Source organism: Brachyhypopomus gauderio, chromosome 3 (genome assembly GCF_052324685.1).
Source record: "Brachyhypopomus gauderio isolate BG-103 chromosome 3, BGAUD_0.2, whole genome shotgun sequence".
NCBI classification, from domain to species: Eukaryota; Metazoa; Chordata; class Actinopteri; order Gymnotiformes; family Hypopomidae; genus Brachyhypopomus; species Brachyhypopomus gauderio.
Window position 1 is genome coordinate 16,875,256 of NC_135213.1, and position 14,455 is coordinate 16,889,710.

The 14,455-nt window shown below is 41.3% G+C and overlaps 1 protein-coding gene across 4 annotated transcripts in view; it reads left to right on the plus strand.

The window, feature by feature from the left end:
- Positions 1-14,455, plus strand: part of LOC143510487 (calcium-activated potassium channel subunit alpha-1-like) — a 71,366-nt gene that overhangs the window by 3,713 nt on the left and 53,198 nt on the right. For 3 of the 4 annotated variants that reach the window (XM_076999881.1, XM_076999880.1, XM_076999882.1), the window contains exon 2: positions 5,825-5,980. In XM_076999881.1, coding sequence (XP_076855996.1) covers positions 5,825-5,980 — 156 coding nt within the window. Of the gene's footprint in view, positions 1-5,824; positions 5,981-14,455 lie in introns of those variants that run through there. The other variant, XM_076999883.1, reaches the window with a different exon arrangement.

Here is a 14,455-nt window from a genome sequence, read left to right on the forward strand (position 1 = left end):
TATCCAAGAGCAGCAAATAAATGGCAGAGTTGCCAACTTTTGAAGATCGCTTGGTGTGAGATTTGAACCTGGAGGAGGTGGCGAGGGGGGACGACGACACACAAATGGACACAAATTAAATGCGATCTATCGATCGCCGGTGGTTGGCGCCAGAGCGAACTAGTAACTCATTGAATCATAGATGTGGATCAGAGGTAAATAAACTAGATTTTTAAACTAGCAGCGTGAGATATCGGAAGTGTGGCGTCAGAGCGCGTGAAAACAGTCAAATGCGTGTGTCTCACGCTCAATGCGTGAGAGTTGGCAACCCTGTGAATACTTCTGTACTTCTACTTAAGTAGTTTTTAAAAAACACTTCAACTTCCACTCAAGTCAATTTTTTTTGTCATACTTTTACTCAAGTATGGGCCTGTAATACTTACAAAACTGCTATGGGTAAATTAAAGAACAAGAACACCAACTCTCTGTTTTGGGGATTGACAGATGTGGACAGGTTGTATGCTAGGTGGACTCAAAGGTCTTGCAGTTTCTCTTGTAGCATCAGTTAGGATGTTTTGTATTAGAGAGAGAGGTAGGATGACATTTTCCACTATCCACTTGAGAGCCAGCAAATTCAGTGTGAACATGGTCAGCTTGGGTCATAACCAAACAGTACCTATATGATCTGTCAAAATTTGCAGCTGTGCTTGTTATGTAACAAACGTTGTGTTGATGATGTGAATCTCAGCCCGCAGCATGCTTGCAACCAGCGACGTCATACTACCAAAAGAAGCATACACTGTGAAGGTAGTTCATTACAAACAACAGAATTAACTGCATAACCTTAGGCTGTATTGGAAAGAAATGTTCAAGCCAGATTTTCTGTGATTCGCTAAGATCTTCCAGGCTTCCAGCGTCCTCTAACCTTCTGATCTCTGCTTGGTTCATCTTATTCCAACCAGCAGGCAAAAGCTAAAATGTGCAAAGCCTGTGGTCAAAACTGCAAGCCTTTTTCACTGTACTGATTGGTGTGTCTTTGAAGTTGCAACAAATAACCTGGAGGAAATAACTGACACTGTAACATCAAACATGCGCCAATCAAAACATCACACTTTCAACATTAATAAGCCATGGTTCACAGCCAAGCTAAGAAACGTTTTATCAGGCCATGGAGTATTTAGAGATGGAGTCCTATACATGCAGGGCATGAACTCGCTGATGAAGAGTGGCAAAAATGAGCTACACTAAAAAACAAATTGTGCATCCTGTTTGACTTTAATTCTGCATTCAGCTCCATAATTCCAAAAAAGTTCTCCAAAATCTGCCAGTTCACTGTATCCCACGCCATTTGTCACTGGAGCACCACTTTCTCGACAGGATGGAAACAGCAACTGAGGCTGGGGAAATTTACCTCCAGCCTCTGACACTACGGTCATCAGTCTCATCCAAGATGGTGATGAGTCTGCATATTGGCAAAGTTGAATGGCTGGTACTGTGGTGTAGTCAGAACAACTTGGAAATGGACATGCAAGACTGCATAGATGACATTGTACTTTAGCCACCGAGCCACAATTGGCACAGTTCCCCCTCATACTACCCAGCAGTCCTGTGTGGAATCCTTAATTTTTCTGCCATCTACCATTTCCCCAAGATCTGAAATGGGAGCCCAATATCAACTCCCATCATCAAAAAGATCAATAAAAGATTGTGCTTTCTTTGACAAAGGAGGAAGTATGGTCTACCACAGGAGCTGTTAAGTCAGTTCTACAATGCAGTCATTGAATTTGTCCTGAGCACATCCTTCACTATCTGGTTCAGAGCAGCCGCTAAATTGCATGAGGGTTACCACCAGCTGGAATCAAATTCCTTGTGTCAGTATACTTCACCAGTGAACCCAATACTGATTCTGATGTTCAATTAGGCCTGCGAATTGGCATAATGAAAAGGGCACTGAGTGGTGTACTGTCTACCAGTGACGTTCAAGGTCTGCATTGTGCATGTTAGTCTGCATTGTGAACTGGTGTAATCCATAATCCAGATGCTACATCGAAGTTAGACAAGTATTTCTAATTGACTGTTTATAGCAGAATACATTGTTGTTAGGAATATATTTGGCCTCCCTAACCTTAAGGAGGTCTTGTTCTAATTGGCCTTCTGGATAGTTTGCGGTAATCAGTAGTAGATTGCCATCTACCATTAGGTACCAGACAGAATGGTGTGGAGTAAGTGCGATTGCCTGGTCTAATCCAATAATCCCTTTGTCGCACATGATTTCCTGCACTGACTCATATGACGCCATGGGAATTTAATATGGATGCACAAAAGTTAGGTGTGCATCAGGAAAAGTTGGAATGTCCCTAATGCTGGTGATTTGTCTGAATGGCAGCCAGTAGAATGCTGTTTGAAGACCTGAGAGACCTGACTGGAACATATATAACTATCATTTCACTAAGGTAAAGAGGGGCAAGGACACGAAGACATTTAAAAACCATAACCAGAACCTTAAAATCTATTCTAAAACTGACAGGTAACCAGTGCAGTGAGTGGATTGCAGGTGTAATATTATCCTCTTTCTCCTGTGGGTCAGGACCCTTGCAGCAGCATTCTGAACTTGCTGGAGGTGAGAAATTGAGCTCTTTGGGAGAGCAGATAAAACAGCATTACAACGTTTACTTCCTGCTTTCTTGCTGTTCATGTGCTTCTCTGCTAGCTCTGCTTGTTCTGTACAGTTATTTCATTTATTTAAGTTATTTGTACAAGTTAAAGAGCTATTTTTACAAGTTAAAAGGATTCATTGCTCATTACTTTTCCAGTTAACCTTTTTATTTATCTTTAGGATTGTTTTGCACTTTTGACATTCTGATGGGCTGATTGTTCCTCAACATTGCGAGTGAGCTGTTTTCATGCCTCAACCTTGTGAGTGAGTTGTTTTTGTGCACTGTTTCTGTCGGCAACTGGGGCTTTTCCCGGATGTGAAATACCTTCCAGAATTTCTTGCCATGAGTGTCAATAGCTGCCCTGTGCTTTTGATATTGTTTTGATTATGGCGCCCACTGCCACATCATCTACTTGCCCTGAGTGTGTCAATCTGTCTCAGAGGATCACAGAATTTCCATACCTTACACTCTATAAGGGAGGATGAGGAATTTCTGGACTCGATTCTTGCCACGCAAACTGCTGATAAACCGTCCCGGCGAGCAGATGTCTCTCTGCATTGTCACTGGGATGTACTGGGGACAAAGCCTATGCTCATCTTGGTCTCAACTCCCAATCCATTGAACAAAAACAATGATGAGGACTGGACTCTTGTTTGGGGGAAGGAGCGCAACAGAAACGGACACAACAGCTGTGGCAAGCAGCCATCTCCAGAACCGAACATTCTTTTAGATAACAGATATGAAGCTCTCGCCTCAACTTGAATAGCAGAAATCGAAGAGTCTCACCACAACAATGGACTCACAGGACAGCAATCACAACCCAGTCTGCATCAGAGAAACAGCTCCTGTCTCACTGCTAAACATCAGCATGCAACAAACTGGCAACATGTGGACCAATCACCAGGCTCCCAACTATGATAGGCAGCATGCTAACAGTGTTAGCTATCAGTATGGCCACACGCATCCCAACCACCAGCTTGCAAACCATGTCAGTCGACAGCTTACGAATAAGCATGCTAACAGGGTTAGTCATCGGGATGCTAACCTTGTTAGCCATCAGCATGCAGCTTATGTTAGCCACTGAGGCATGAACGGTGACAGGAGAAAAAGAGCACCTCCACAGCCCAAAACATTGCTGACTGGGGACTCTGTCATTAGAGATGTATGGAACAACAGTATTAAGGCTTTTTGTTTTCCTCATGTTACTGTCTGTGAAGTGATACCAAACATTCCACGCATACTGCATGATCATCCAGCTATTGAAAGACTGATTGTGCATGTTGGCTGTAGCGATGTTTACAAACAAAAGTCTGAGATTTTGAACCATCTGATTTTAACCATCTGCTCAGCATTCTGGAGTTTTCCTAAACTGAAGTGTTCAACTCTGGACCAATACCACCAACTGTGCATCCAGGCAGTGGTCACTTTATCAGACTGCTGGCTCTAAACAGCTGGCTTGCTACAGCCTGTGCACATTGGAAGGTAATCTTCATTGACAATTTCAACATCTTTTGTAGGCGAGCTTTTAAAATCTTATTGGCTTCACCCTAACAAAACTGGTCTTTTATAATAGCTAAATTAATTGAAGATTATTGTCTTGACTTTCTTTTACTGATATAGAGACTTGGCTTGATAGCAATGCAGCAATTGTGCAAAATGAAGCTTTGCCTCCTAATTATAACTTTTTAAATGTCTCTAGAGTAAATAAAAGAGGTGGTGGTGTTGCATGTTTGTACCATAAGCAGATTTCTTTAGGGGAGCATTCTACATTTGAATATCTGGAAGTACAATTGAACAGTAATTATCCAGTTCTATTGATTATCTATCATCTTCCAGAGACTACATACAGACTTTCTTGAAGATTTTGCATCACTGAGAGCTGTTGGTATCGTAGTGTTATTGCAAACAGTAGAGGCACTATTTCTCCATTAACATTTGAATATTGACATCTTTTTAGCGTGGTGGTGAGGTTGAAAATTACATTTCAAACACGTTATCACGAAATGCAAAGCATATTAAGCGAATAGCATTTTAATTACAATTTTGATACAACCTTTGCATGATCACATGAACTTGATAATTCAAATAGGGAAATACATTCTGATTTCAATAAAGGCACAAATAAAGCATCAAAATGTATGTATAAATGAAATATGAATAGACATCTATCACATTGCAAATGTAAATGGAATTATTGCATTTGAATTTGAATTTTGAGCTCAAAGTTGCTTGTATGAGTGGAACATGTAAATGCAAATGTGTATTACATTTTCATTTGAATATTGACGCAGAAAAACTTACATAACCTTCTTCCCTGAATCTGTTTCAGTTTAAAATATGATGAGTTTGTGACTATAAAAAAAAACTTTATCATTGGTTCTTCTGTCCTCCGTGGTTGGAGCTCATTGTATAGATGTAACAAGGCCTATTCAGCTACCAAATAACCCATTCCTGTGGTTAGCTCCTAGCATTGACATAATACTATAGGCTCTGGTGCAATTGTGTACCTTTTGTAAAGGATGTTTTCTGTCTGTGACTTAGGAATTGGCCATAAGAGTAAAATGTTAAATTGTTTTTTATATTTTCTTATGCAACAATATGTTTTTCACTCATTTTCACACCAGTCTCAGGGAAAAAGGAAGTATTTAATGAATAATGTGCACCCATGAAACCCATGAACTAATCCAAATTAAGGATACAATAACTAGCAGTCAAGACAAGAAATATATAGACAGACAAACGACCCACAGGTGTCAGGTTTCCTAATGGGCCCTGCCCACCTGATGGAACACAATGTCACAACAGCAGGACAATATGAAATACTGCCGCTGCTGATGGGGGTGGCTGACAGGGGGCCTCTGTACCAAGACAGAGGACAAATGGGGCACAGGTGCTTGTGGTAAAGAATTGCATCATTGAACATGAACAACAAAAAAAACAGCTTTCAAGTTTTTTCAAGTATGTTCATGGCAAAAACAAGAATGGCTACAAATTCTGTGAAAGATACTCATTTGTCAGTATTAAAGACACCCTAATTACTATGTTGCCCACTGTACTACATTTGCACAGTGATTTCCTCTTTTCCCTTACACCCTGATGCCTATACCGGGAGATGTGAGATTTGAGACAAGTATAGATTATACATGTCTTATCATCTTAGGGGTGTGTGTGTGTTTGTGTGTGTGTAGGAGGTCCAAACAGCTGAGGAACCCACTAAAGCTGCTGAAAGTCCAGCTGAGAATGAGGACGAAGAAGAGGTGGAGGTCCCAACTGATTTTATGACCTCTCTGAAGAACTGGGCTGAGGTCATGATCTGTGCACAGAACACGACAGGAAAAATGCTGGTGAGTCCCATCTCTCCTGACCTCTGACCCCTACAGAGCATAAAGTTAACATTTTATCTCATGACTCCTTGATAACCTATGCATGCTCTCTCGCTCTCTGTGAGTGTTGGCATTTTTCTTTTGATTTGACAATGTACTTTCTGTAGATTTATTGGAAAATAAAACTTTATAAATGGACAGTTTGATGACAAATCTGAATTGTAAAGCTGAATCATTTTTATGGCACTGTATAAATATTTCACATGCATAAGAAATATTAAGAATGGGAAAGTGTACAAATTCTATTTCTTGTGATCTTTGTAATATCCTTTGTAATATTCTCTTTTTTCATGTGATCTTTGTAATAATAAGTCTGGGCTGTGTGAGGCACTAAGCTAACCTTATTCCAGTAGGGTAGCGAAATGGAATTTGGACTGACCTGAGAAGACCTGATTAGGAAAGTGTGAGGACATTCACAAAACCACATAAATCTCAGCCATTGTCTAATGTGGCCAGTGCATTTGCTGTTGACGAGCTGATGTGCGTTAATGGGACGTTTCTATGCATTAGGTAATGGAGCAGTAATAGAGCAAGCAGGCAGAACAGAATGGGCTAAACTCCACTCCCTCAGTGGTAACAAAGAAGCCCGACATCTCTCCTGTTACACTCTTCTACTCCAGAACCCTACAGGGCTCTGAGAACTCTGCTCAACACAGCCTTCCTGTTTGATATTAATGATTTTCTTTGGAAAGGCAATTCATGGGTCGGAGCTGGTGTGCAGAAGAGATGGCGTTTTTTCTTCAAACTTCAAAATGCTTAAAAATAGCAACAGACATAAAGCTCACTGTAATGAGCTGTTTAGACAAGAATGAAATGCACAAAAATTTGAGCAAATTAAAATATATGCCACTGAGTATTTCAGGACAGTCCAACTGAAAACTTGGGTACCATACTGTTGCTCATTTTATTGTCATGGTAATGTATACATTACATTATACATTACATTATATTATATCTCTCGTGGTACTGTCATGGTAGGCCGGACCACTACATTCCACCTTTCGAACACTCCCCAGATCCCAATCACTCACCTACTAATTACTTAATCATCACTGCTCATTATCACGTACACCTGTCCCTCATTCCTCTAACTCCCTATATAAGCCCACTGGTCCTGCTGAACGTCGCTGTGCATTGCTTGTGTCTACCTGGACTCGTTGCTGCACTTTCCGCTGCACTACCATTTTCAGGGCAAGTTAGAAGTGACTGCTGACTGAGTTTTGAGCATGCTACACTCCTCTGTCTGTGTGTATATTACTGAGTTTTGAGTTGTGCTGTGTCTATTATGGAGATGGACCTTAAACTAGACCCAGCACTACCTACTGTGTCTGCTGCTTGTCACCCTGTTACAGGTGCTCCATTAATGCAGATAATTATGCATCTGATTTCTTTTGTACATATAAATGGATTTTTATGAGACTGTTGAGTAGATATTAGCAGCTCTATAATAGTCTTAATCTGTAATTGGAAAGATTTCAGTCAGATTCGTGAAAATCCTGTAACATAGCCAGTGATCTCATATGAACTGGTCAGAAGCAGTATGGATTGCTGTTCTCCTCATTCAAACACAAGACAGTGGTAGTTCATTGTAGAATTATTTAATTGTAAAGACTATTCAGAAGCCATAAGGTCGAAACAGTATGCAGTTGTCCTGTTACGAAATGTGAAACATCTTTTTAATAGATACATGTTTAGACACTCAATTTTTACAAAAAATCAATCCGTACATCTCCCATTTGAACAGGACATCAGGAGGAAAAAGGCACAAGAAAAATAATCTCTTATCATTTCTCTACATCTTAATAATCTCTTAATCTCTCTACATCGAAACTTCCAGGTCCATACTTGTCACAGATATTTATGCATACTATACTGGCCCCTTGGTTATGACATTCCATGTATGCACTCTGCTGTTCAGAGGCGTAGCGCAAAATTCTGGGGCCCCACCGCAAGGAGGCAATGAGGAGGCCCGTGCGTGAGCTAAAATCTCACTGACGCGCCTGGCATATGCTTCATAGCTCAAGCTAGCATTTAGTAATATGCAGCGATCTGTATTCAAGCTTACTAACAGATACAATGCAATAAAAAGGTTCTTACCTTTAGCAATGCCCAAAACGTCCTCTCCTTCTGACATTTTTCTGTGCAAATTCCTTTACAATGTCTGTCAGATCCATTCGACGAGTGCGCTGGCTTTCGATGCTGAGAATAGCAAGTCCGGAAAGTCTGTCCTGAGACATTGTGCTTCTCAGATAGTTTTTGATCATTTTCAGTTTTGAAAAGGACCTTTCTGCAGTAGCCACAGTGACGGGGATAGTTAAAAACAGTAGCCACGTCTGTCACACTAGACAGAATTGAGGAATGCCTCAGGAGCAAAAGCTCAATAAGACCTTTAACTGTACTCACAGTTTTTATCTCTGATCCGAGAGCATTTCGGAACGAAAGTAACTGTGATGGAAACTCGGATGAAAGATCATCCTTGTAAATAGCAGCGAGTGCCTCGGCAGATTCGTTTAGCGCATCGTCGCTGGCCCGTAAAAGTTCCGTTGGACATAGAAACTGAAATTTCCTTGTGACTGAATCCATGCCATGAAATCGCGTTCTGACTTGGAAAACAATCGTGTCAATGCACGTATAGAATACGTTTACTTTGAAAATCTCCTCTGGATTTGTTAGGCGCTGATCCTCAGAAAGTTCATCAAAATGTCTTTTTATCCAGCGTCTGCGTTTGTGACTGAAGTTGCACCAAATGCCCCACGAAGCTGCAACTTCTTGCGCCGTGCATTTGAGATTGTCAAACTGATCCCGAAGCTGTGCTAATGTATTAGTTGCATTCCGCAGTAAACTTGTTGCTTGAAAGAGATCCACATCCTTCTTCTGCAATACCTGTGACACAATATTGACGGTTTCCAAAATTTTTTCCTGGATCACAGTCATCATTACAAACTCAAACGTTTCCATTGCTTTCAGGAGTCCCGTGGCTTCTGTACGTTCGTCTGATTTTTTGGACTGCAGAGTGATTTTGGTCAATGCTTGTAAAATATCAGCATAGCGAAATCGAAGTGCGTAAAGAGCATCTCGTCTTGACGCCCACCGTGTTGGGCAAAGCCGTTTAAGTGTTGGCTTTGATTTAAGATGGTTCTCCAGAAGCTCCCACCGTTTGATACTTTGGCTAAAGAAAATGTAAAGTCTTTGCACTATATCATAATACTCTTTAATTTCTGTAATGTGCTGACAAGCATCATTTAGCACTAAATTTAAATTATGTGCTGCACAATGTACGTATACAGCATTTGGCTCTTGGTCAAGAATTCGCTTTTGCACACCAGAGTAAATGCCACTCATTGTACTAGCTCCGTCATATCCCTGTCCTCTACACTTATGGAGTGACAGTCCCTTGCTCTGAATAAGTTCAGTGATTTTTGTTTCCAGTCCCTGTGCAGTTTTATCTGAAATGTTTTGAAAGCCTAAAAAGCTCTCATTAATATCAACTGCAATTGCGTTGTCAGCTTCATCTTTTCGAACAGTCACATACCTAAATACTTGACTGAGCTGGTCCACTTTACTTAAATCCTGAGTAGTGTCCATAATTACAGAGTAAAACTCTGCTTCTTTTATTTCAGACACAATCTCATCATGTACTCTTTGTGACAACAGCGCAATCAATTCATTCTGAATCGAAGGGCTCAGATAGTTTACGTTGCCCTTTTTTTCAAGGAGCTCTCGTAAAACAGGATCATACCTTGCCAAGAGGTCAATTACTGAAAGAAAGTTTCCGCTGTTTAGTTCTCCTACTTTTTCACGGTGCCCCCTGAAAGCTAGGTTGCATGAAGCCAAAGTCAATGTCACGTCTGTGATTCGCATAAGCACATCTGTCCAAACTCTCACCTGACTTTTGTAGTCAGAGTCCAGTTCTTCCACCTATCAAATACTACACATGCTGCTAAATGTGCACGAGATGATTCGTGTTTTTTTATTTTAGCAGAAAGCCCTTGCCAATCATTAATTCCCACTGTCCACGAGGGATGATGGGATAAGCACATCCTATCCGAAAAAAGCCAGCATGGCTCACAATAAACACGGTCCATCTTTGGCGAGTAACACAGCCATTTTCGAGGTATTTTGCAACCCATTTTAGATGTTTTGCAGTAAAAATGGCTTGAAAAGCATCTTCCATTTTTGTCTCTGGGAAAAGGTCCTTTGGGCTTACACGAACCTTGGGAAATGATGGTCCTTTTAGTATTGGAATCAGTAATATCAACCGGAAAGTTGGCTCTGTCGGTTGGATATTCCTGTGTTTTCTCAATCTCAATATTAGCTTCATGATCAGCGCTAGAGGTAGCCGGAAAGTTGCTGTCGGCAGGATTGGGTTGCATGGACGAGGTGCTAATGCTAGCTGCCTCGTGTGTCTAAAAGATGAAAGATGAAATTTTTGGCAGCTTGGCATTAAATTCTTCTTTTCTGTGTTGGCTCTGCCTTTTCTGAGCACCACTTTTGTATTTTCTTTTGCTCATCTTTAATTTCTTCACTCACTCCAACTCGATTAACGTTTTAGCGCCCTAACATCACCCAGGAGGATGACTCGTCCTAAGGCGGGGCCCAGCTGTGTTCGGGGCCCCCCCGCAGTGCGTGCCTTGCGTGCCCCTCCCCTACGCCAGTGCTGCTGTTATGCGCTAGATTGTCTTAGGGACATCTTTGCACAGCTTGCTTCTGGGAGCCTTCCTGGTATGGTAGATGCCAGCTTCTATTGATCTTGTATGCATAGCTACTTCAAGTCTTTTTCAACTATTGGTAGGATTTCTCCATATCAGCCACTTCCACTACTTGCCAGTGGTACATACTATGCAAGGGTTTATCATCCCATGATAGTTCCTGTTCTTCATTATTCCAGTCCACCGTGGGGTTTCTACTGTCTCAGGTACTCACTAAACGTTTCATCACATGAGGCAATCATCTTTCTTCAGTGAGCAGCAGTTCTCAGTCCATCAATTCTTGATCAATGTATCAATCTTCTGATGGCTGCTTTTAGAGAGATAACATGCCATGCCACAAAGCTCAAAATATCTCAAACTGATTTCTTCAATGTGTGTATTGTCACGTTGAGGACCCCGGCCCCTCTCCTTTGGACACACAGACGCGGGTCTGTGGATCTCTGTGGGTGCGGGTGCGTTTTGTGCTGATTCGTCTCACCTGTGGCTCGTCTCGTCATCACGTGGGGTTGATGTGGTTTGTCTACTTAATGTGTGTTCGCGCAGTGTCCTGTGCTCATCGTTGTTTGAGTCTGCCCATTTGGTGTACACGTTTCTGTGTTTATACGTGCGCATACTGCGCTATTTGTTGTATTGATTTAATGTGACCGTGTGTGACGCTGGGATTCTGTGCCTTGTCCTTCGCCCTGCACCGGGCATCACAGAACGACGAGCCGAAGATGCCAGGCTATGCCACCTGGCCAAAGAAGGGCAAGCGGCCCAGCAAGCGGCACCATGCCACCTCCCCTGCCCAGCGCTGAAATCAGAGGAGGAATGGGAGGAAGACCATCCGCCCTCTGTGTGCTCTGCCCCCACCGTAAACTACGGTGAGGAGGAGGAGGAGGAGGAAGAGGACTACCCTCCATCCGTGTGCTCTGCTCCCACCATAGACTACGGTGAGGAGGAGGAGGAAGAGGACTACCCTCCGTCCGTGTGCTCCGCCCCCACCGTGGACTACAGTGAGGAGAAGGAGCAGGAAGAGGACTACCCTCCGTCCGTGTGCTCCACCCCCACCGTAGGCTACGGTGAGGAAGAGGAGGAGGAAGAGGCATACACGGAGGAGGAGGAGGAAGAGAGTCCGCCCCCTTCGGAGCTCTCCACCGGGACTGTGAAAGGGAGGAAGAGTCCCGAGGTGGGCTTATCCTCCAACCGCTCCAGGGGAAGCGACATGGAGTACTCCCGGGGTGGCAGCCCGGAGCAGCCCATGAGCTGGAGCCAGGGCAGAGAGGAGGAGGAGATGGAGACCGAAGGGGGACTACCATGTGGCCCATCGAGAGGAAAGACCAGTCGCGCTGCACCCGGCGCGTCCGCCAGCCGCGCTGCACCCGGTGGAGGGTTTGCAGCGAGGGCAGGAGGAGGACCGCCCACCGCAGCACCAGCAGCTCCCAGTTTCTCTCCCCTGGCCGCTCTCCTCCTGGCACGTAGCTTGGCGCCTGTTTCATGTGTATCTGTTCCAGTGTTTGTGTGTCTTCCCGTATGTCTGCCTAACCCCTGCTTCCCGTATGTCTGCCTATTTTGGCAGCAATTATATCTACCATTAATTTTAATATAACTTCTACTGATGAGCAAAATATACTGTTGCTAATGTTATTGCTAAGCAAAAAAAACATTTTCTCAACTATATATATATATATATATATATATATATATATATTAGGGGTGGGACACGATCAAAAAAATTAATCAAATTAATCGGAAGCTTTGTAATTAATTAATCGAAATTAATCGCATTTTAATCGCATTTCAGTATTTAACATGAGAAATATTAATTTAAGTTTGAATGATGAATGAATCAATGAACATAATCATAAACTTCAACATCTTGTTTATTTTTCCACCAGTCTACTACATAGACCAATAGATGAGTGCAGAAAACAGTTCAGAACACTGGAAATTCTGACCAAAAATGTTGTTTAATTTTGGAAGTTTTGCTCAGGATATTGGAAGAATTGAAGTAAATCAGAAGATGTTTTTTTAATACCATTTTAGATGGTATATTTTTCTTTAATTTCCCAGGCCTCTGCCACAGGGATCTCCATAGTGCCTAGAAGTGGTCTTCTGCATGCTCAAAGCAAATGACTGGATCTTCATCATCTATAGATTCATCATCTATAATATGAGCTGTCACACCAAGATAATTCTTGTTACTAACAGAGGTCCAGTGATCCCCAGTCAGAGCCACATTTGTGGCGCTCTTCACAATAACCTGTTTTACTTCCCTTTCCTCATCATACAGCTGCTGGATTTTCTTCGACATTGTCTTTCTGGACGGCAGTTCGTAACTTGCATCAGTTGACGCAATGTGCAGCACTTCTTGTAAGCCTTTATCTTCGACCACAGAGAGCGAACAACACTGCAAATAATATGACGCGTCATGTATAAACGCGTGCGGAGTAACGCGCTACGGTCACTCGCGAAAGTTTAATCCAGTCTTAATGGTTTAATGAAGGTCATTTAAAAACCAGGGGTGAGTTTCCCAAAACGTTCTTAGCGCTAAGTACTTCTTAACCTCTTATGTAAGAACGAGGTTACGAAGTACTTAGCGCTAAGAACGTTTTGGGAAACTCACCCCAGGACATTTCCTCACTTAAAAAAAAACCACGACGCCCGGGACATGATGTGAAATACGGACATGTCCCGGAAAATACGGACGTTTGTTCACCATATCGTACTAGGAATACATTTAGCAGCTAAGTGATCATTACTGACCTGCGCATTAGCACCAACATGTTTTGCGTTGAGGTGGTAACGAAGGGTGGAAGTGCTCCTGTGATAAGCGAACTCCTTCCTACATAAAGTGCAAATAACACTATTTTTGTTTGTACTTCCATCTGGAAGTTTCTGATATTTAAATTTCCCATCCACCAGCGTAGCCTCTTCAGTCATCTCCATCATGATTCATGATCTTATTGTGCGTCCATATAATCTGTATGTCTGGAACTCGTGCACAGAGAAACATTCCACGGTGTCTCATGCGTTAAAATGCGTTAATATTTTTAGTGCGTTAATTTTCATGTAATTAATTAATTGAAATTAACGCGTTAAAGTCTCACCACTAATTATATATATATATATATATATATATATATATATATATATATATATATATATATATATATATATATATATAATCGAATTAATTAGAAACTTTGTAATTAATTAATTGAAATTATTCGCATTTTAATCATTTTAATCGCATTTCAGTATTTAACATAAGAAATATAAATTTAAGTTTGAATGAAGAATGAATCAATGAACATAATCATGAACATGAACATCTTGTTTATTTTTCCACCAGTCTACTACACAGACGAGATGAGTGCAGAAAACAGAGCAAACAGTTTACAGAACACTGGAAATTCTGATCAAAAATGTTGTTAAATTTTGGGAGTTTTGCTCAGGATATTGGTAGAATATTGCGTCCCACCCCTAAGTATATATATATATATATATATATATATATATATATATATATATATATATATATATATATATATATATATATATATATATATATATATATAGTGTGTGTGTGTGTATAACATATATAAAACATATATATGTATATAGGTTTATGATATAAAACATATATATGTATATAGGTTTATGATATGTAAAACCTCAACAGACATAGAGGTAGAGCTCATATGCACATTAAAATATCAATCAATCAATCAATCGTCATTTATTT